Consider the following 23,434-nt stretch of genomic DNA (forward strand, 5'->3'; position numbering starts at 1 on the left):
TATTGCAGGAAGTGTAGCTGAGAGCTATGATACAGAAAGTGGGTTTGAAGATTCAGAGAATAATGACATTGCCAATTCTGTTGTGCGTTTCATTACCCGATTTATTGACAAAGTTTGTACGGAGAGTGGAGTTACTCAGGATCATATCAAGAGCCTGCATTGCATGATACCAGGTAATCACTTTGCAGACATCAGAGAACCAGAATATTAGAAATAATTGAATAAGGATTATTCTTATGGGTCATTTTCCAGCATAGCACTTGGCTTCCAGGTAGCTTAGTCATGCTATTTATTTTGGTTTCGATTTGTTTTTTAAATAGTTTTAAATTGTATAAAATATGCATCATAAAATTTGCCATTTTTAACTTTCTTAAATGTAAAATTCTGTGGCATAAATTATATTCACAATGCTGTACAACTACTACCAACTGTCTATTACCAAAGCTTTTTCATCACCCCATACAGACACTCCATACCTGTTCGACAGTAGCTTTTCATTCTCCCCTCTGGCCCTTGGTTGCCTCTTAATTCCTTTTATCTCTATGAATTTGCCTATTATAGATAATGCATATAAGTAAAATCATATTATACTTGTCTTTTTGTGTCTGACTTATTTCCTTTAGCATAATGTTTTCAAGGTTTATCCACATTGTAGCAGGTATTGTGACTTCATTCCTTTTATGACTGAATAATACTCTATTATATGGATATACCATATTTTCTTTATCCATTCATCTGTCGATGGACACTTGAATTGTTGTGACCTTCTGGCTCTTGTAAATAGTACTACTATGAATATTCATACACAAGTGTCTGAGTTTTATTTTCAGTCTTTGGGGTATATACCTAGGAGTGGAATTGCTGGGTTATATGATAATTCTGTGTTTAGCTTTTTGAAGAACCACCAAACTCTGATTAGTTTTCAATTCTAAAATATTCAGAATTGTTTTAATTCTGCTTGTTTGGTACTCTTTTATTTTGAATTCTCTGACTTATCCCAGGAATTGTAGCTATGCACATTGAAACCCTAGAAGCAGTGCATCGAGAGAGTAGAAGACTTCCACCTATACAGAAGGTAATTATTCTGGACTGCATACTTTGAGGGAGTAAGTAAAGTCTCCTAAAAACAGCAGCAGTAGATTGTTGTGCCACAGAAATTACCTTCTAACATTCTACAGAGACCAGCTCTAGTTTTAATGATACATTAAACTTTGAGAGGAGTTTACATGTAGATCCTCATAAAAAGGATGGTGAAGCAGAATAGGAGATCAACAAAGGAACAATAATAATCTCTTGTTGACTCTACTTTTATAGGCAGGGCATAAATTGTGAACATTCTAACTTCCAAGTCCAAGCCAAGGTTTTATGTTCTGCCTCCTTTCCCCAAAAAATGACTTAAGGCAATTACCATAAAATCACCAGGTTCCTGAATCTGTATGCATTACAAACATACATCACAAACATCTGGGAAGTCTATTAAAAATTGAGAGGCCTGAATCTCAGCCCAGCCTCCTGAATTGGAGAACCCTGGGACTTGGCCTGGGAATCTGTACTTTAATAAGCATCCCAGGTGATTATTTTGCAGTTAGTCTGGCACCAGTCTGTGGAACTAGGGTTTAGGACCCTCTTACCTATGTAACAGAACTATTAAAAATAAAATCAAAGGAGAAATCAAAAGCCAGATGGAGAGGAAAGATGATTCTATCAGAAATCTGAGACACAGTGATCATTATATTTTGGCTTTACATTTTAGCTCTGAGCTTCCTCGAGCCAACAAAGAGAATTGTCCGGATTTGTATAGTTTTATTGCTCAGTAAAAGAAAATAAGTGTTTTAGAGCTTCAGGAGAGATGGACTTTTTTTTTCTAGCACTAAAGTCTTCAAGGGAGTGTATCATGTGGTTCCTTATTTCCCAAGATATGTAAATGGTCATAACTTGGCCATTTTTTTGTCTTAATCTTTATTAAAGGCTAAGGAGGGCTCTTTAAAGTTGTGTCCATTTTTTAAAATATGTGTTTTTTCAGTTTGCAAACTAACGGTGCTTTTGTATAAAATTGAAGCGTTAAAGGAGCACACATTAAACAAAATGAAAGTCTCCCATGATTCTCCTCACCCTGACCTCTACCCTTATCCATGATAGTACTAGCTTTAACAGTTTGGTTCATATACTAAAAGGAAATCATAATGTACATATTGGTTGGTAACTCTTTCTACTTAGCAATATATTCTGGAATCTATTCTGTGTTTGTGTATCTAGATTCGTGCCATTCTTTTTGATGGTTGCAAAATGTTCCGTTGAATAAGTGTCTCAAATAGTTTAGTAATTTCCAGCGATTTTACTGTGAATAAGTAATGCTGCAGAGAGTCTTTTTACATTTGGATGCAGAAACATCACTTCTGACTCTTCCCAAATCTGTTTACTCATTTTGGCTATGTGGGAAGTCTGGTTCACGTTTTTAGATCTGTAACTGACAAGGTAACCTTGGTCTAAGGGTTGGAAGTCTCTCTATAGAGTTGTGTCTAAAATAACTTTGTCTGTTGTTAGCCCAAGATTCTTAGACCTGCTCTACTGCCAGGAGAAGAAATTGTTTGTGAAGGCCTTCGAGTCCTACTGGATCCTGATGGAAGAGAAGAAGCCACTGGAGGCCTTCTTGGAGGCCCTCAGCTTCTGCCAGCAGAAGGAGCCTTGTTCCTTACCACATACAGAATTCTGTTTAGAGGGACTCCCCATGATCAACTAGGTAAGGCTCATATTATGTCATCAGAACAGGGATATCTATGTGAGGCTTTGCTTCCATCTGTGTGCAGTGATTTGCAGGTCAGTTCAAAATCAAAGTAAGCCTTTTGCCACACACGTTATTTTTTTTTAGAATACTGTCTGTCAAACCTAATGATAATTTGGATTCTTATTTAAAGAACCAAGGATATCTTCTAAACAGCAAACCATGGTTCATCCACTGAAACTATAATAATTTCATGAAGTAGCATTTTGTGATTTCAGGGTATTCAGAGTATCCAGCTGCTAGTGGCATCCCCTGCTGATTTTCCCCACCTTCTGAATGCTGCAGTAAATTGTTAAGGCTGAGGTTTTCCAGATTCAGGATCCCCTTTGTGAGAGGGAGGGTGTGCCAAGTTACAGGGCTGTGCAGCACTAACTTAACTAACCCCACCCACTTCTTTCATTCCATTTCAACTAATCCTTTCCTCTCTTAGCAGAACTCTCTTCTGCTCACTGAACTCTATCAACTTCTGTTTTCTACAACTGTCCACAGTCTTCTGCATTAGAAAGAATAGCATACGCTATCAAATCTGAATTATCTTTTTTAAATCACTGTAGTCTCTATGTAAACTATTCTAGTTGATAAGCATATAAGGTTTTGGGTGAAATTATTGGACTCTAGATCAAAAAGCTCAGGTTTCAGTCGCTGTTGACCAATCTGGATATATTAAGTAAGTCCCCTGATCTCTCTAAGTTTCAATTTCCCCTTTTATAAAATGAGGGGATCGGACTCGTTCAGTGATAATCCAGTGGTTCTCAGCCTTGACTGCGTATTTGAATTATCTGAGAAGCTTTAAAAAAAAAATTCTGAGTCTAACTCTCAAACAACTAAATTGGAATCTGTAATAGGATGCTAGGAAGGGGGAGACCCAGACATCTGTATAGTTCTGATGCATACTGAGGATTGAGAAACATGGGGATACATGGTCACTAGAATTCCTTCCTCATCTGAAATTATTCAGTTGTCATTTGATGAGTATGTACTATATGCTGTGCACTTTGTCAGACAGTGGGATTCAGATGTATGAACTGTATTATCTTCAAGCTCTCACAGTTGTATAATCCCGTGCTTACCTAGAATCAATATGGTTTATTATCTTGGTCATAAAGATTGCTTACCACATGAAAAGCGAAAAACTTATAAAATTCAATAAACAATCAACAGGAATAGTTGTGTTCATTTTGAAGAAAAGTGAAAAAACAGAGCAGAATTTCTCAACTCTCTTCTGTCATATTACTGTAAATAAATTACATTTGTATATGTAAGCAAGTATATTTTTAAAACTAGATATCTGGTACTTACCATTTTTTGAACTGAAACCTTTGTGAGCTCAGTGGCCATACACATGGGCTTATAAATATATGAGATAGTTGGTCATTTAAACTGCTCTAAATTACGTCTTTTAAAGAAATCAAAGCCATATTTAGTGTGAAAGTTTGTATTGGTCTCTTATTTTTTCCTGATACTTTTGGGGTTAACTTCACAGTTTAGGAAAATTATTTTCATCAGAGAAAACCTTTTTATTTGCCTCTTTTATTTCTCTTTTAATTTAAATTTTAAAATTTCTCCTTTAATGACACATAAGAATCTGATCATTTTGCATGAGTGATATAAACATAAGTTGTTTAATACATTTTGGAACTTAAATCTTATGTACATCTTGGTTTTATTTAATATCTGGGTATGAGTTTAACAAAAGAGAATAATCAGAATTTTCCAGATTAGGAATTTAGAGATTCAAGGAATGAGGAATTCTGATAATAATATTAGTTAATAAAGGGGCTTTTAAGTCAGATACACCTAGTTCACATCTCACCCTCTCTGGCTTACTAGCTGAGAGTCCTTGCTCTTCACTGTCCTGTTCTGTTACTTGTACTGCTACCTGAAATGCCCACCCTTTTCCCTTCTGCAGATCCAAGCCTCCATTCTCTTCAAAGTTCACCTGCCCTGTCACTTCTTCCGGGAATTAATTCTCTAGCCATCTAGCATTCAGAAGTCTTCTCCCTTCTGAAGTCTTTAAAGCCATATTCCCTCAAACCTGGGCACTAATTGCATGTTGTTATATTCTGCATGTGACTTTCCTCTCCCATAAGGAACTGTGAGCTTTCCAGGGGAGACCTCATGTGTGCTGCTTCTTTTCTAGATCCTCGGGTAGCTGATAAATATTTATATTTTTCCTTTCTTCCTTTAATATTTAAATTCTCAAGAATCTTGGGGCTTCCCTGGTGGTTCGGTTGGTAAAGAATCTGCCTACGATGCAGGAGACCTAGTTTCAATCCCTGGGTTGGGAAGGTCCCCTGGAGAAGGGAACGGCTACCCACTCCAGTATTCTGGCCTGGAGAATTCCATGGATTATGTATAGTTCAGTTCAGTAACTCAGTTGTGTCCAACTCTTTGCAACCCCATGAACTGCAGCATGCCAGGCCTCCCTGTCCGTCACCAACTCCCGGAGTTTACCCAAACTCATGTCCATTGAATCGGTGATACCATCCAACCATCTCATCCTCTGTCGTCCCCTGCTCCTCCTGCCCTCAATCTTTCCCAGCATCAGGGTCTTTTCCAATGAGTCAGCTCTTCATATCAGGTGGCCAAGGTATTGGAGTTTCAGCTTCAACATCAATCCTTCCAGTGAACACCCAGGACTGATCTCCTTTAGGATGGACTGGTTGGATCTCCTTGCAGTCCAAGGGGCTCTCAAGAGTCTTCTCCAACACCACAGTTCAAAAGTATCAATTCTTCAGTGCTCAGCTTTCTTTATAGTCCAACTCTCACATCCATACATGACCACTGGAAAAACTACAGCCTTGACGAGACGGACCTTTGTTGACAAAGTAATATCTCTGCTTTTTAATATGCTCTCTAGGTTGGTCATAACCTTCCTTCCAAGGAGTAAGCATCTTTTAATTTCATGGCTGCAATCACCATCTGCAGTGATTTTGGAGCCCCAAAAAATAAAGTCAGCCACTGTTTCCACTGTTTCCCCATCTATTTGCCGTGAAGTGATGGGACCAGATGCCATGATCTTTGTTTTGTGAATGTTGAGCTTCAAGCCAACTTTTTCACTCTCCTCTGTCACTTTCATCAAGAGGCTCTTAGTTCTTCTTCACTTTCTGCCATAAGGGTGGTGTCATCTGCATATCTGAGGTTATTGATATTTCTCCCCACAATCTTGATTCCAGCTTTTGCTTCCTCCAGCCCAGCGTTCCTCATGATGTACTCTGCATATAAGTTAAATAAGCAGGGTGACAATATACAACCTTGACGTACTCCTTTTCCTATTTGGAACCAGTCTGTTATTCCATGTCCAGTTCTAATTGTTGCTTCCTGACCTGCATATAGGTTTCTCAAGAGGCAGGTCAGGTGGTCTGGTATTCCCATGTCTTTCAGAATGTTCCACAGTTTATTGTGATCCACACAGTCAAAGGCTTTGGCATAGTCAATAAAGCAGAAATAGATGTTTTTCTGGAATTCTCTTGCTTTTTCCATGATCCAGTGGATGTTGGCAGTTTGATCTCTGGTTCCTCTGCCTTTTCTAAAACCAGCTTGAACATCTGGAAGTTCACAGTTCAGGTATTGCTGAAGCCTGTCTTGGAGAATTTTGAGCATTACTTTACTAGCGTATGAGATGAGTGCAATTGTGCGGTAGTTTGAGCATTCTTTGGCATTTCCTTTCGTTGGGATTGGAATGAAAACTGACCTTTTCCAGTCCTGAGGCCACTGCCGAGTTTTCCAATAGCTGAGTGCTATATTGAGTGTAGCACTTTCATAGCATCATCTTTTAGGATTTGAAATAGCTCAACTGGAATTCCATCACCTCCACTAGCTTTGTTCATAGTGATGCTTTCTAAGGCCCACTTGACTTCACATTCCAGGATGTCTTGCTCTAGGTGAGTGATCACACAATCGTGATTATCTGGGTTGTGAAGATCTTTTTCGTACAGTTCTTATGTGTATTCTTGCCACCTCTTCTTAATATCTTCTGCTTCTGTTAGGTCCATACCATTTCTGTCCTTTATTGAGCCCATCTTTGCATGAAATGCTCCCTTGGTATCTCTAATTTTCTTGAAGAGATCTCTAGTCTTTCCCATTCTATTGTATAGTTCATGGATTCGCAAAGAGTTGGACAGGACTGAGTGACTTTCAGTTCAGTTCAGTTTAAGAATCTTGGGCCTAACCCCAGTATATCTTCTGAAGGCACATACACATAGTATAGTGCCTTTATTCAGAAACAAATTTTAACTATCTTAACAGTCTTTTCTCTTTATTCTTATATTAAATGTAGTAAATGTCTTTTCAATATTTGAAGATACTTCTTTTCTTCTGTTTAATACCTACCCTTCCTGTGAGATACCTTAAACCAGATGATCTTGTGTGACACACAATAGGTTGGGGAACTAGAATGAAGGTTGGCAGTTTGGGACCATTCCTGCACTCCAGGAAAGAAATGTATGTCAGGATTGAATTGCCATGCAACACAATTAATGAATGCAATTCTAGAATCATGGCACTTTGTATTGCTTCTTTCCTGGACATTGTCCTCCAGACGCATTTCTCCAGCAGAGGCTGGTAAAATGACTGCAGAGACTCTAGAAATGGGCTGTAAAGTGCTGTTGCTTAGTCTGTGCCCTGTTTTCCTATAGTTGGTGAGCAGACAGTTGTACGAAGTTTCCCCATTGCCTCCATCACCAAGGAGAAGAAGATCACAATGCAGAATCAACTACAACAGAACATGCAAGAAGGACTGCAGATCACATCGGCGTCTTTTCAGGTATTAAGAAAGGGAGCCGCCATTGTGCTATTAAAATTTTTCTACAAATGATGTCATTTGTAGACATTTGTCATTTCTAAAAATGATGTCATCTACAAATGGTAGCCACTTTCTTTTGATCGTATATGGTCAGGAATTAGAGGAGAAGGAGGATCAGAGGTTCTGTGAGGGTAATCTTCGACTGAGTCAGCTCATGAACAGCATTGGATTTATTTAATCCTCTGTTTCCTGAGCCCTTCAGTCAGCTCAGAGAAACAGTGGATTATCTGTCAATATTGAGTAATCTCAGAAATTCAGACTGACACTGTTGACTCTTATTCTTTGCCATGTAATACTTCAATTTGTGTTTGATAGAGCCTTTAGATAGCATCTCTTGGCATCTGTTTCTGGAGGAAATGCTTGTGGCTCTTCTATGGAAGAGGCAGATCTCTGAGAATTACAGCTAGAGCTAAAGTACTGTTGATTATAAGTAAAGCTTGATGAAGCAAAGGTTTTTCCAGGAAGCTCTGAACATTTCAGAACTTGTGGGAATTACTGATGCTAACCAGACACTCAGAAGAGTGATCTTTTCTTAGTGTTGCTTTTTTTAAAAAAATAATTCTCAAGAGCACATTTTGCTCTTCCCACCCTTGTGCCTTGTTTTTGACTTCTCAGATTTCCAGGGGTTCCAATTCTTGCCTTGTTCCTTCCAATCAAGAAGCTCTCCCTGATACTTCCATATTCCGGTTGTGTGAAATGTAAGCCTTCTGATCTGTAGGTCCAGACCTGCTCTGGCCACATGAGAGTACTGATCTCTTAGGGATTTCTTCATTATTCCAACTGCCAAAGGACTCTAAACTAGCATGCTGTGGTCTCAGAGCTCTGCCTCTTCCATAGAAGAGCCACAGGCATTTCCTCCAGAAACAGATGCCAAGAGACGCTGTCTAAAGGCTCTGTCAAACACATGGGTCTACCGATTAGGAGTCTAGTCAAGCTTAATTGTTTCTTCCTAGATTTGTAGTATCTCTGGATGGGAAGACACTTCCTTAGGCAAATCCCCTATCTAGGACCACCAGTGGTTGATAAACAAGGTGGACATGATTCCTACTCCAGCCACTATAAGTTAATTTCCCTATCGCATCATAAAAAAGACAGTCCTGAATTCCCTGGCAGTCCAGTGGTTAGGACTCCACGCTTTCATTGCTGAGGGCCCAGGTTCAACCCTGGTCAAGGAACTAATATCCCACAAGCCACACAGCGCAGCCAGAAAGGAGAAGAAATTGAGAAAAGATAGTCTTAAAGAAACCCAACTTCAAGATACATTATTTTCCTTATCAACCAACCATCTATAACAAGTAAACCTTTCTGAGCCCTCAATTTATTGAGCCCTTTTTTATTTTAAAAAATTTTTAATTGTATTGCATGATATCCAAATTCCCTTCAGTCGCTAACCTCTTGTCATTTAGTATTGTTATTTTTTGTTATTTCAGTAATTGCGGAGAAAGCTGTCTGGAAATCCTTAATGTTTCTGATATGTTTAATTTCTTTTGTCTCTAGTTGATTAAAGTAGCATTTGATGAAGAAGTGAGTCCAGAAGTAGTAGAGATCTTTAAGAAACAGCTGATGAAGTTTCGTTATCCTCAGTCCATTTTTACCACCTTTGCTTTTGCTGCTGGACAAACTACCCCACAAATCATTTTACCCAAGCAGAAGGAAAAGAACACTTCCTTTCGGTGAGGAGACAGGTTTCTTCATTTCAGCTCTCCCAAAGTTGACTGTCAGGGAAAGTGACCTACCTTCTAAGTCAGTATGTATTTGCCATTCTGTCACACACACTGAACCAAGCTCAGGAGTTATGGAAAGCAGCAATGACATATGGAGCAATCATGTTCATTGCTTATGATACATTTTTAGAATGTGAAGTTCTGTTTTCCCTTTTTCCTCTGTTGCTCACTTTCTAACTACCTTTGAGCAATCCCTTCAGTTTTCATCAATATCCAGGTCAAGTAAACAGTTTTGTTCTGATTGAGAGACGAGAACGTTTTTTTTTTTTTCCTTTCTGTAGCTTTTTTTTAATTTATTTACTTTAATTGGAGGCTAATTACTTTACAATATTTTAGTGGTTTTGCTATACATTGACATGAATCAGCCAGGGGTGTACACATGTTCATCATCCTGAACCCCTCTCCCACCTCCCTCCCTATCCCATCCCTCTGGGTCATCCCAGTGCACCAGCCCCAAGCACCCTGTCTCATGCGTCGAACCTGGACTGGTGATCTATTTCACATATGATAATATACATGTTTCAGTGCTATCTCTCAAATCATCCCACCCTTGCCTTCTCCCCCAGAGTCCAAAGACTGTTCTGTACATCTGTGTCTCTTTTGCTGTCTTGCATATAGGGTTATCCTTGCCATCTTTCTAAATTCCATATATATGCGTTAGTATACTGTATTGGTGTTTTTCTATCTGACTTACTTCACTCTGTATAATAGGCTCCAGTTTCATCCACCTCATTAGAACTGATTCAAATGTATTCTTTTTAATGGCTGAGTAATATTCCATTGTGTATATGTACCACAGTTTTCTTATCCATTCGTCTGCTGATGGACTTTTTATTTAATGTCAAATTTATGCAAAGGTTACAACATAGTACAAAGGAGTCCTGTATACCCTTTACCTAGATTCACCAATTGCTTATGCTGTATTCCATTCTCTTTATCGTTTTATCTGTCATATATATTTTTTTAAACATTTGAGTTACATACATAATGCTCCTTTATTCTTTAATATGTCAATATATATTTCTAAGAACAGAGACATTATTTTATATAACCACAGTACAGTAATCCAACAAGGAAATTTAATTGATATAAAACTTTCACCTGACCCAGATTTCATATTTAAATTTTGCTCATGATCCTTTGTAGCTACTTTTTTTTCCGTCTGGTAGAGGATCCAATCCAGGATCAGTCATTGCATTTACTTTTGTCACATTTCTTTAGTAGGAACCCTTATTTTCTAATGAAAATGTTTAGGAATTTATGTTGAAACATTTACATTTGAATGATTACAAAATAACAATTGCTTTAAAATGTTCTTCAATTAGTGGTAAAATATAAGGGTTAATATTGTAGTCCATTCATCATTAATCACCTGGAATTTGGGCATCTGCTAGTACAAATTACATATTAGGGTTACTCTGCCGGCTTTGAAGAAAAGGCCTTCCTTTTGCCTGAGGACCAGGTGGAGATTATAGGCCATTTGAGATTTTAGGCAGTATGTCATTTCTAAACTGCATGGCTAGCCACTCATACCATTGTTACCTGGTAAGCAAAGGAGACCACGCATATGCAGTTGTGAGATGCTGAAGAAGCATGAATAGCATTTTAAACATTTAAATGGTGAGCCAGGCATTGCATCTTAGCACTGTGGGGTTACAGGGGAGCCTATGATATTCATTATTTTAGCTCTCTATGGAAGAAACAAAGCTTTGTATAGTGTCTTATGTTTAGAAACTGTTGGGGTGAGGGTGATTATATATCTGTAAAATCAAGCTTATTCTATCAAGCGACAGCAGAGACATATCAGTTTTAAACCTTATAATCTCTTAGTATTATCTTGCATATATAAAACAAAAGATACAGCTCTAGCTGGGAAAACATTAAAAAATCTCCTTGAGTTTAAGTTACATCTGAAGTGAGTCACAATAGGCTTAATTTAGGAAATATCTATATTCTGTGAATTCTAACAGTTATGTAAAACAGCATTTTAATTTGAGGTCCATAACCCTCAAATTTACATTTCAGATCACTAAAGATGAGGTCTGATAAAACTATTTGACTGTAAAAGAATCCTTATCACTTTTCATTGAACAACAAAAAAACACAGGAAAAGTTCTGTTGTTGTATGTGGACAAACATAATCAAAAACAATCTTTACTTTAAACCTTCACCTCAATATGATTATTCAGGAAATGGGACCTTTGTTTAATTCTTTGAATTATAAATATCTACACCCAGAATTTCTATCAGCAATAAAAAGTAAACTATTTAAATAAATAAAGCACTTTTAGATCCAAATATCTTAAATCCTAGTTTCTCTGTAATTAAAGCTGATTCTCAAAAGGATACTCAGTTTTCTGATTTCTTATCTTTTCTCCTCTCAGAAAAGGGAATTATGTTAATTATTCTTTTCCATATCTCAGAAGGTTTCTAGTGTCAGAAGGCAGGACACTACACTTACACATTTAAAGCATTTAAGAAATAAGTGGAGGTGCTGCCAGCTACATTTGTGATGATCTTAAAGAAAGCCTATGAGTTAGTAGAGATTCTGAATCAGAAGAGAAGGAGGTAGGCTGGCTTTCCATGCAGGAGGACTTCCGCAAGCATGGTCTCTGGGAACTGGTGAAGGCAGTGGCATGGATAAGCAGAGTGGGTTGGGGGCATGCTTGACAAAAAGCCAAACTGAGGGTTTTAGATTGGGGATGATAAATAGTCGGTATCCCACTCTAGGTTCCTGCACTTTGTGCCTAACACAGTGTCCTGATGATAGCAATGTTTTACAGTAAATTAGCCTTCTGCCATATAAAAAGTGACCTGAAGAAGGAGAGGCTTAATGAAGGTCTGGACAATACTAGCGGGTGCGGCGGTAGAGAAGAAACAAGTTGAGCAACATGGGTATCAAAAAATGTAAGTGACATTTTCATATTAAATTAACATTCTCTTTGGTTTTATAACTTGTAGCACTTTCTCGAAAACAATTGTGAAAGGTGCTAAAAGGGCAGGCAAAATGACAATCGGGCGGCAGTATTTATTGAAGAGGAGGACAGGGACAATTGTGGAAGAGAGAGTGAATCGTCCTGGATGGAATGAAGAAGATGACATATCTGGTATGTGAGAACTCATTTTTCCTTCATGAATGAACTTTGTTCTTTCTTCTTATATGAGTAAGAACAAGAGATAAAGACATAGTTGCACTTAAACCGTCTCTCAAAAACCTAGACCTCATAAGATGGGACGTACTTACCAGCTTCTCAGAACTGGAAAAAAATTTTTTTTTGTTTTCCCAGTATTCCATTGTTCAGATAAGATTCTGTTAAGTTGTATTCCTCCTCTGGGCTTCCCAGGTAGCGCTAATGGTAAAGAACCTGCCTGCCAATGCAGGAGACGTAAGAGATGCGGGTTCATTCCCTGAGTTGGGGAAATCCCCTGGAGGAGGGCCTGGCAACCCACTGCAGTATTCTTGCCTGGAAAATCCCCATGGACAGAGGGGCCTGGCGGGCTACAGTCCATGGGGTTGCAAAGAGTCAGACATGACTGAAGCAACATAGCACACACACACTCTTCCTCCACTAAATCCATAGAGGTAATTGGCCACTGTTATGTGGGTCTCATTAAAGGGAGGAAGAAAGAAATCCTACTGCATAGGAAATTTAGGTATAAAGTAGTCCCCTGTACTTTATTGTTATGGAATAAGAATAAGAAAATAAGGACATAAATTATTCAAAGTTGAATATTTCGGGTTTTGGTGAGAACATTGTGGGTACTCCTAATCTATATGGGGAATCTAAGATGAAGGCATTCTTAGATGATAAGAAAAAAATGCCTGCTAAAGATTTAAAAGAGCAGAACCTGGGAAGCTGAGATAACTCAGTCAGGAAACCAGTAGCAAAATTTTTCTGTTCCTTAACCCAATGTCAACTATGCCTATGGAATTAACACTAGAGAGAATCTGATCTAAGAGAGAGGATGCCATTGCATCCTTTTTCTTCTCAGACTCTTAGACTGGATCACCAGTGATTATACAACTACTACTTTTACTGCCACTAATAACAACAGAAGAACATTTTAAAGAAAGAAATGTCATCTTTAGAGAGATCATTGGCCAAAGGTCTCCATTTCAGTATGTGTATCTACAGGCTTGCCTCTGGAGGCAGTGAAAAGACCTTTTATTGGAACCCGGGCTTCTCACAGTCACATGGAAAGCCATACAAAAAATACTGATACCCATCACTATTGACTCTTCTAATTTAAAGTTTTTATGATTTCACAGAACGAAAACTTGTTCTATGATAATTATTCTACCAAAGGACCAAATTATGTAATACTCTTTGCTCTTCTGAAGATAAGAGGCCAAAACAAATAAAACTGATACTTAATGATACATTTGCATTGTGAAGTTCACAAAGTGAAGCACAAAGGCTTATATTTATAGAAATAAGCTGGGTTTTTTTTTCTTTTAATTGAAGAGAGCCGTATCTTTCCCTTTGACATTAGAACTTTGAGTACATTTCCAAAAACTTTGAAAGGTTAATTTGAATTCTCTCATTGTAAAAATAAGTAGGAAAGTAAATTAGGACAGTTTTTAACATGGTATTTTTTTTTTTTTTTAGTTAGAACATGCAGTACCAATTAGGAATGTTGTTGTTTTTAATCCTCCCTAAAATACTTGGCTATTGGGTAAACTCTTCCAACATCTAAAATTTTAAAGGCTTCTGTAACCTGTGATTGCAAAATTGAGGGAGTTTCCCATGTACACCACATCCTCTGACAAAATAAAACTTCCACCAAATATAACTTCTTCATATCTAAGAAAGATCCTTTCCCAGTTGTGAACTTCTGCTTAATTAAAAATTTCTAATGAAACTTTATGCCCTTTAAAGTTAACTGAAACCTGGTGAGTTTGTATAATGATTATGTTAGAGGTGAGTTTTACTAATAGGTTAGTCTCTCACAAAGTATGAGTGTTTAGAGTCCTAAATAGAAATCACTCCAGGTGGACATTAAAAATCAAACCTGACTAACAGAAAAATATGGGTAATATATTCAAAATTATGTTGTTTTTAGAAATTTTAAGTTACTTTCCCTGACGTTTTGAGTTAGTTGAACTCCTAATATTTTATTACCTGACTATTACAGTTTATGTTTGAGCATAATGATGCCTCATAGAAGCTCCATGATTCAATTTTTGGCATACATAGCATCTCTAGCTCTAATATAAATCTGTCTTGGTTAAAGATCCTCTTTAGAAGGAAGTTTTTAATCCTCTACTTTGAGCTGTCTCGTTTCTTCAAAACCTGTTTCTGCCATCAAGTTTCAGATGATAGTGAACTCCCCACGAGTACCACTCTGAAGGCCTCGGAGAAATCTACAATGGAACAGCTGGTAGAAAAAGCTTGTTTCAGAGACTATCAGCGTTTAGGTTTGGGAACCATAAGTGGCAGCTCTTCTCGCTCTAAACCAGAGTACTTTCGGATCACTGCCTCCAACAGGATGTATTCACTCTGCCGGAGGTAAGTCTGTTAGTCTCTCCAAAGGAGACCTTCCTTTCTTCCATTTGAGTGGCTATTTGCATCCATAGCCAAGAAAGAAAGAGATGCTGGAAAACAGGAGCCAGGGTATCCAGGGATATGTGTGTTTAAGGGACATTTTTTGTGCAGCATGTGCAAGCATCTCACTGACATTCTCTGAAGTATAGCTGTATCACTGAACAGTGCCTATGTTAGATCAGAAAGTGGACGATAATAGTTTTTGTCCACTTTATGAATTTCCCATATTTGTCTTTCTCTTCCCATTTGCCCCTCTTCTAGCATACCTGAGATAGCTTGAAGTAGGAATAGAATTTGCCCAGGCAGAGGAGAGATGAAAATATGCTGTAGGTCCAGGGACTGCAAACTTTTTCCTTAAAGAGCCAGATAGTACATATTTTCAACTTTACACAGCATATGTTATCTTATTGCAGCTATTCAGCTCTGCCACTGAAGCAACCATAGCCAGTACATCAAGAAGTGGGCAAGGCCAGTTTGGGCCAACAGGCCATAATTTGCTAATCCAAGTGTAGGTCAGGTTTCCTTATGCTATCTAATTAGAATTTTTTCAAGAGATATTACTTAAAGAATGTAAATGAACACATGTTCTTTTTTCTGTTGTGTCTACTGCTGTTTTATATATATCTGTTAAGCCCTATTTCCTGCTTTATATCTTTTAAAACTACATTTTTACCCTCCACAAGTTTGATCATTTTCAGGTAAGTTCTTTTCTTTGCATGTATAAATTTCTGGTTTGATTAAATACAATAACACTGTGAAAGTACTTTGTAACTTGTAAGTCTTGTACATATTTTAGAAAGTTGTCTTAATGTTACTATTTAGTTTCAGCCCTACTGTTCTTAAAGAACTGTAGATATCTCGTTTTAAATGACAGTTTAAATGTACAAATACAAATTTGAACCTTGAGAAATAAATTGGGAATATACTTTGACATTTGGGATAAATAAAAATTTCACATTAAGTACCAAAAGGCTGTGACTTTGTTGAGTATGCAGTGATTTTCCTGATACTCTGTCCTTCTAACTAAATTTTCTTTGTAGTTAAGTGTAAGCAAAAGCATAAGGTGTGAAGTCCTGCTATTTGAGAAGCTTGTTATCAAAATCTTATCTGACAGTGAGAAAACAGATGTTATTTATCATTTCACTCTGTCAGAAACAAAATAAAATCTTATTAGACCATTTATTCTAATGATTATTATAAGGAATTATGATGATATTAAATAGCATAAACCCTTAAGCTATTAGAAGGAAATGGAATAGTGAAAAATAATCCAAAAGAAGGCAAGAAAGAGAGAAAAGGAATCATGCTGCCGATGGGACAAATAGAAAGCAAATAGTAAGATGGTAAATTTAAATTCAGATATATCAGTAATTATGTTACTTATAATGTTGATAAATGTTACAATTAAAAGAAAAAGATAATCAGAATTTTTTAAGCTTTATGCTGATTTTAAGGGCTATATCTAATATACAAGATTACCAAAAGGTTAAAAGTGAACAGAAAGAATACAGCAGACAAAACCACCTTTTTAAAATAAAGCTATTGTCAACATATAAATATTAAAATATATTTTAAAGTAAAATTTTACTAGCAATAAAAGAAGATGGCTCATGACAAAAGGTTCATTTCTTTCAAAATTCATTATGACCAAGTGTAGTTTATTACAAGAATGTTAAACTTGCTTAACAATTGAAAATTAATCAGTACAGTTCACCACATTAAAAGAATTACGAACTATTGAAAGTTCATTGTATATAGAAAAGCATTTTATAAAGTATAATATATGAGTTTTTATAAAAAACCATAAGCAGATTGGAAACACAGGGAGAGCTTCTTAATTTCCTAAGTATCTGAAAACTATATCCTGCAGCAAAAATTACTTAATGGTAAAGTATTGAAAACTTGTACTCTGAAATCAGGACAAAAATGCCCAATATCACCACTTCTAGTCAGTGTTGTACTAGAGGTCTTAGAAAGTACAAAAAGATTAGAAAAATAAATAATAAAAGAAAGATTGAAAGGAAATAAATAAAACTGCTTTTCATAGATGATATGATTATACAGATAGAAAATCTGAGGGACTCAACTGATAAACTTGTTATATTAATAAGCAAATTTGCAAGGTTATTATAAAAAATTTAGTCATATATATACACCAAAAACAAATAATTAAAAGATGAAATTTTAAATGATGTTATTTTGATACTATTAGTACTATTAAAGTAGCACTAAAAAGCATTATTAAACACTTGAGACTAAATCTAATACAAGATATATAAAATCACTACATGGTACAGTCAAAGCAGTATTAAGGATTGCAAATAAATAGATACTTAATGTTCTTGGACTAGAATATTCAGTACTCTAAAACTGTGGTTTCTCCAGACATTGACATATAGAGTCAATACAATCCCAATCAAAATCCCAGAAAAATGTTCACAGAAATTGAAAAGATGATTCTAAGAGTTACATTAAAACGCAAAAGGCTGGAAGTAGCAGGATCATCTTATAGAATAATATTACAGGATATCCAGACTTTATATAAAGTAACAATAATTAAGGCAGTATGGAATGTTCACAGGAATAGACCACTGGAGCAAAATAGGGAATATAGAAAAATCTCAACAGATGAGAACACTTGGCTTAAGATAAAGATAGCATTTAAAAACAGTAGATAAAAGATATTTTTCAATATATGGTGCTGGATATCCATACAAGGAAAAAATTAATTTTGACCTCTACCTTACATTGCGTAGGCAAAAATCAATTCCCATTGATCTGTAGAGCTACATGATCTACATGAAAAAGGTTAAAATTTTAAATAAAGCTTCTAGAAGATATTTCTTAAGACAGGAAAAATGCTATCCATAAAGTAAAAGATGGATGAATTAAGAAGTTTTATATATCAGAAAACATCATTAGGGAAATAAAAAGGCAATAACCAAAGGCAGAGGATGTCCTCTTTTGTGAGGATATCCTAGTGGGCAATAAATATCTAAAAAGATGCTTATGTGACTCTTGGCATAACTGATGCCATCTTGGGCCCTAACAGTTTCTCCTATCTTTTTGCTGACCCTGCCCAACACTGTACTATGCAGTGAATCACTTCTCTGTCATCAAGAGCTTTGCTCTGTTAGTTCCCAAACAATGATGAAAACCTTCCCTGAAGTATTCCCAGGGCCCTTGAGACTAGTGACCTATTATTCTTAACTTGGGAATGCACATCCTGTTTCCAGGCACCTACCACCATACCCTAGGTTGACTATAAAATTGTCCTGTGGCCCCTTAGTGGCTCAGAGTATAGTAGCGAATGTTTCCTGATCATTATCCACTGATAGATCCCTCCCTGTGAGTAAGTTACCCTCTAATGAACTGATCCATTTTATTATTATATTTTTATATGTATATATATATAATATTTACTTATGGAGCTGCCTGCCTCATGCTTTAATCTCGAGATCCCGTCTCAATTTGGTAGGCACTTTTAGTTCCCTCCATCTTCCAACAATACTCATCTTATTAGTCTTCAGATAAATACAAATTAAAGTCCCAGTGAGACAACTTTATACCTGCAAAAATGGCTAAAATTTAAAAGACCAACAATACACAATGCTAGTAAAAAATGTTGAGCAAGTAGAACTTTTTATTGCTGGTGTAACTGTAAATTGGTTAAACAACTTTAGAAAGCTCCCGGGCAGCATCTGCTAAACCTCTAGACCTGTACTGAGCATGTGCACAATCTGTTATGTATTTCTTGGAAAGTCTACTCCATCTGGGAAAGCACACGTACTCCCAAAAACAACTACAAGAATGTTCATGGCAACATGTTTCTTATATAGTCAAAAGCTAGAAACTACTCAAGCTCAACAATAAAAGGATTAGATAAATAATATAGTCACATAGTGGGATAATGGAGAAGGAAATGGCAACCCACTCCAGTGTTCTTGCCTGGAGAATCCCAGGGATGGGGGAGCCTGGTGGGCTTCCGTCTATGGGGTCACACAGAGTCGGACACGACTGAAGTGACTTAGCAGCAGCAGTAGCAGTGGGATAATATACAGCAACAGACCCCTACCTTTTTAGCAACAGGGACCAGTTTCATGGACCTGCAGGGCAAGGTGGGTGTGGGAGTTTAGGCTGGTCCAAGCACATTACATTACATTTATTATGTGCTTTATTTCTAATCTTATGCCACCTCTGATCTGAGAGGAGGTACTGATCTATGGCCCAGAGGTTGGGGACCCCAGCTCTACAGCAATGAAAATGAACAAACTACAGTTGCATGCAATAGCATGGATGAGTCTTATACTGTTGAGAAAAAGAAGCCAGACACAAAAAAGTAAATTCTATTTGTTCCTTTTTTGTAAAATTCAAAAAACAGGCAAAACTCATCCACGTTGTTAGCAGTCAAGGATGTTTAGTGATAATCTTTGGAGAAGGAAAAGGGAGAAACACTGATTGGGAGGTGATTTTTTGGATGCTGGTAATGGTCCATTTTTTGACCTAGGTGCTAATGATATGAATTTCTTTTTGTGTTATTTCATGTATGTTTCAAGCCATTTGCATATGTGTTATTCTTTGATTAGAAGTTTCCACTTTCCAGAGTGAGTGAAGGTCACTCAGTTGTGTCCGACTCTTTGCAACCCCGTCGACTGCAGTCCATGGAATTATCCAGGCCAGGATACTGGAGTGGTAGCCTTTCCCTTCTCCAGAGGATCTTCCCAACCCAGGGATCAAACCCAGGTCTCCCGCATTGCAGGCAGATTCTTTACCAGCTGAGCCACAAGGGAAGCCTAAGAATACTGGAGTGGGTAGCCTACCCCTTCTCCAGCAGATCTTCCTGACCCAGAAATCAAACCAGGGTCTCCTGCATGGCAGGCGGATTCTTTTACCATCAGAGCTATGAGGGAAGCCCTCAAAGTTTCCACAGCAGCCCCTAGAGCCCAGTCTGCCTCAAGGCATCCTTTGGCACCATGGCTGGTAGCTGTCAGTAGTGGTGGTAGAATAGGCTAGGTGGCAGGATAAATGGACCTATCTTCCATGCTAAATGACACTGGTCCTGAGAGTAGCCTCTGCTGGCCTTCAGGCTCTATGCTTTTTACCCTAGCACCAGTGGCTATCCGGCCGTCACTCAGGCCCATGCCTGGGACCAGGAAGGTCTTAGATCCTGTGTGTAGCAGAGCATGGTCTGTGGTGCTAAAGCCATGGAAGGAAGGGACTGGGGAATGGGGTAGAGGAGTGTGTTGGTTCTTTCCCAGTTACTGAAACAGTGCCAAAAGCTATTAAGCATTACTCTCTTATCTAATACACAAAATCACTATGATATCTAGAACCAAATGGGGCAATAAACAGATACTAAAGTGGAGTTAGAAAGAAAAAGCCCTTGCTGTACATCTGAAACTAACTCAACATTGTAAATCAAATGTACTGCAATTTTAAAAAGAAAAGAAACATGGGACCCTAATAATGGAACTGCTTTTCAAGTCTTCATGAATGATTATGTCTACAACTATGACTCTTTATCAGTTTGTGGTATTAGAAAATGATAACCTGTAAACCTGAAGCACGAAAGTGCTAGGCTTTCAAAATGCTTCCAGGGAATCTCTGGGTAAATAAGAGAAATAAAATTGTCATTCGTGTTGGAGAAGACTCTTGAGAGTTCCTTGGACTACAAGGAGATCGAGCCAGTGTCCATTCTAAAGGAGACCAGTCCTGGGTGTTCATTGGAAGGACTGATGCTAAAGCTGAAACTCCAATACTTTAGCCACTTGATGTGAAGAGTTGATTCACTGGAAAAGACTCTGGTGCTGGGAGGGATTGGGGGCAGGAGGAGAAGGGGACGACAGAGAATGAGATGGCTGGATGGCATCACCGACTCGATGGACATGAGTTTGAGTGATCTCCAGGAGTTGGTGATGGACAGGGAGGCCTGGCGTGCTGTGATTCATGGGGTCGCAAAGAGTTGGACATGACTGAGCGACTGAACTGAACTGAAAGTCATTGAAGGTTATATGACCATATACTGGGTTTTCTCTCCCTGCTCTCAGCACTGATTTATAATAAGATAAGGGATTAAAAGTTCTGGAAGTGATTGATTGCACAGTATTGTGACAATCTCACTGATTTGTGGAATGAAAACCGTTAACATGTTAAGTTTCATGTTAGGTACAGTTTACCACAATTCTAAAAAAAAATCACACACAAAAGACATGGGATTAGAGGTTAGGAGGTTATTAACATGGAATCTCTTTAATATTTCTAAATAAACTAAAGAACTGCTTTGAAAGCTGCCTGTCTTCTTGTACTTATCTATAAAAATAAGATAAATAAGTTTTTATCTATCTTGTCTGTTCTTAATTTTCCCAACATCATATCCTGTAACTTTATGAGCTAATCTTTTTTTTAAATTATCAACATGTAATTTTAATAAAATATTTACACTCACTTGACATTTGAACATATTGTTTTCATACCAAAAATCATTTGGTTTTGATTTTTAATCCTTTCACCATCTCTGGCATTCTGAATATTAGTGTACTTTATCCTCTGTTGTCATTTCAGTAATCCAAGGAGTTGACAGTTTGATTTGTCATTCTCATAAAGTTGACATTAATACATTAATCTTGCAATTTTTATTCACATTGTATATAAAGCAAGGGAAATCTTGTTTAATGGAGACCTTTTTAATAATTCTGTGTGACGTTTTTAATTTTTACACTTAGCAAAAGCTTGCAGTATCACGGAAGAAGGCTTATTAGAAAAAAAAGATTAGTAGATGAGTTAGTTGTTTTCACTATCTAGGCCTTTTCTTCTCAACCCCTAAAGAACTGAATTGTTTCATGTTTGAAATATATGTCTTATCTCTCCACCAGTGTTTCTGAATCTTAGAAAATTACTGTGAACTTATGAAATTCATATTCTTTATTCTCTCTCTCCCCATTTCTTTTTTCTTCTCCTCCCCCCACCCTGCTTCACCCACCCAAATCATTCTGTTTCTCCTTTCCATATCCCTGAAGCTATCCTGGCCTTTTAGTTGTACCTCAAGCTGTACAGGACAGTAGTTTACCAAGAGTAGCCCGCTGCTATCGACACAATCGCCTGCCTGTTGTGTGTTGGAGACACTCAAGAAGCAGTACCCTGCTCCTCCGATCTGGAGGATTCCACGGGAAGGGAGTAGTTGGCCTTTTTAAGTCTCAGAACTCCCCTCAGGCAGGTAAGCAACTCTCTACAGCACTGTTCTGATCCTTCCACTTCTGGGTATTCCAAAAATTAAGGAAGTAAACTCCAGGAATGCTAGTTGTGCCCTTTCCATCAAGCCTCTCACATGTGGACTTTTCCAGTGTGCTGTGTACAGTCTGTACAGTTTAAGAACTAGAGTTGACAATGTGGGACTCCACCTTGAATTTGACATCTTGCTTAATATGTCTGTCTATGTTTGAATTTTAATAGAAATTAGTAAAGTCTTTGGTTCTAGGCTGTTTTCGTTTCAGCAAACCAGAGTATCCACAAATGGAAACAGATAATAATAATTGTTTTCTTTTGGGGGGGAAGTATTCAGATATATTTAATAGCTTCAGAAGTAAATAGGTATTCTGTCCTATGTGATATAAGATCTCCTATCTCATTCCTACATGTCGTGCCCACACACACGCACGTCAGCAACCTAATGACCAAAATCCGGGTTTTGGAGCACTCAAACGGAAAGATTTTTAGGAAGCTAGAGCCTGGTCAACGTAAGAGAAAACATACACTAAGTGCGGTGCCCTTTTTCTGAGGACACTTCTGAGCACTGGGTTTGAGGTCTGAAGTCAGTCAGAAGCTATATTTTGCTAACCTTTCTCATAACCTCTAGCTTAAAACAGATGCTCAAAAAATTTAACCAAGGACCACTGAGATACCAGATTCAATTTAGGAATGACTTCCCTCTTTGGAAATGAGCAAACTCAAGTTCAGTGGTTCAGTAGGTAGAACCATGTGCTTTTTGATATGTCTTCTTTATTCTCATCCATTCCTTCCTGAAAGTTCAAAGTTGGCCAGCATGTCTTTGATCATACAGTTGACTGAGGACATTATACACACAATGCTATATTATTGGCTTCCCTCATGACTCAGACAGTGAAAAATCAGCCTGCAATGCAAGAGACCGAGGTTTGATCCCTGGGTCGTGAAGATCCCCTGGAGAAGGAAATGGCAACCCACTCCAATATTCTTGCCTGGAGAATCCCATGGACAGAGGAGCCTGGTGGGCTATGTTGTTGTTATTCCGCTTGGCATGGAATCTCAACATATATATATTGAAGGCAGTTGGCTTTTTTTTAACTTTTTCTGTCCTAAGGAATCTTCTCAAGCCACATAATGGGGATGATAGAACATAGCATATGTAGATTACATAAAGTGAGTGAATCATCTCAGGAGCGTTATTATGAGCATATCACTAAGCTTTTAGTTGGAAAACTTGGAATTGTCTTATTCCACTCATTTCTGATTTTTCAGTATAATATATTGTTTTTCACACTTTTTGAGCTCACACATTTGCTCACATTTTAATATCTTTGAAATGGGAATGCGATTTACAGTT

At 37.5% G+C, this 23,434-nt stretch overlaps 1 protein-coding gene across 4 annotated transcripts in view; it reads left to right on the forward strand.

Annotated features, from left to right (window-relative positions):
• SBF2 (SET binding factor 2) overlaps nucleotides 1–23,434 on the forward strand; it is a 491,894-nt gene that overhangs the window by 417,654 nt on the left and 50,806 nt on the right. For all 4 annotated transcript variants that reach the window (XM_055423393.2, XM_055423395.2, XM_055423394.2 and 1 more), the window contains exons 20-27: nucleotides 1–173; nucleotides 1,002–1,075; nucleotides 2,545–2,740; nucleotides 7,420–7,547; nucleotides 9,084–9,259; nucleotides 12,272–12,417; nucleotides 14,622–14,820; nucleotides 21,873–22,069. In XM_055423393.2, the coding sequence (XP_055279368.1) occupies nucleotides 1–173; nucleotides 1,002–1,075; nucleotides 2,545–2,740; nucleotides 7,420–7,547; nucleotides 9,084–9,259; nucleotides 12,272–12,417; nucleotides 14,622–14,820; nucleotides 21,873–22,069 (1,289 nt within the window). The remainder of the gene's footprint in view (nucleotides 174–1,001; nucleotides 1,076–2,544; nucleotides 2,741–7,419; nucleotides 7,548–9,083; nucleotides 9,260–12,271; nucleotides 12,418–14,621; nucleotides 14,821–21,872; nucleotides 22,070–23,434) is intronic.

Source organism: Moschus berezovskii, chromosome 14, assembly GCF_049115385.1.
Source record: "Moschus berezovskii isolate FMDL1 chromosome 14, NW_MosBer_1.0, whole genome shotgun sequence".
In the NCBI taxonomy this organism is placed as follows: domain Eukaryota; kingdom Metazoa; phylum Chordata; class Mammalia; order Artiodactyla; family Moschidae; genus Moschus; species Moschus berezovskii.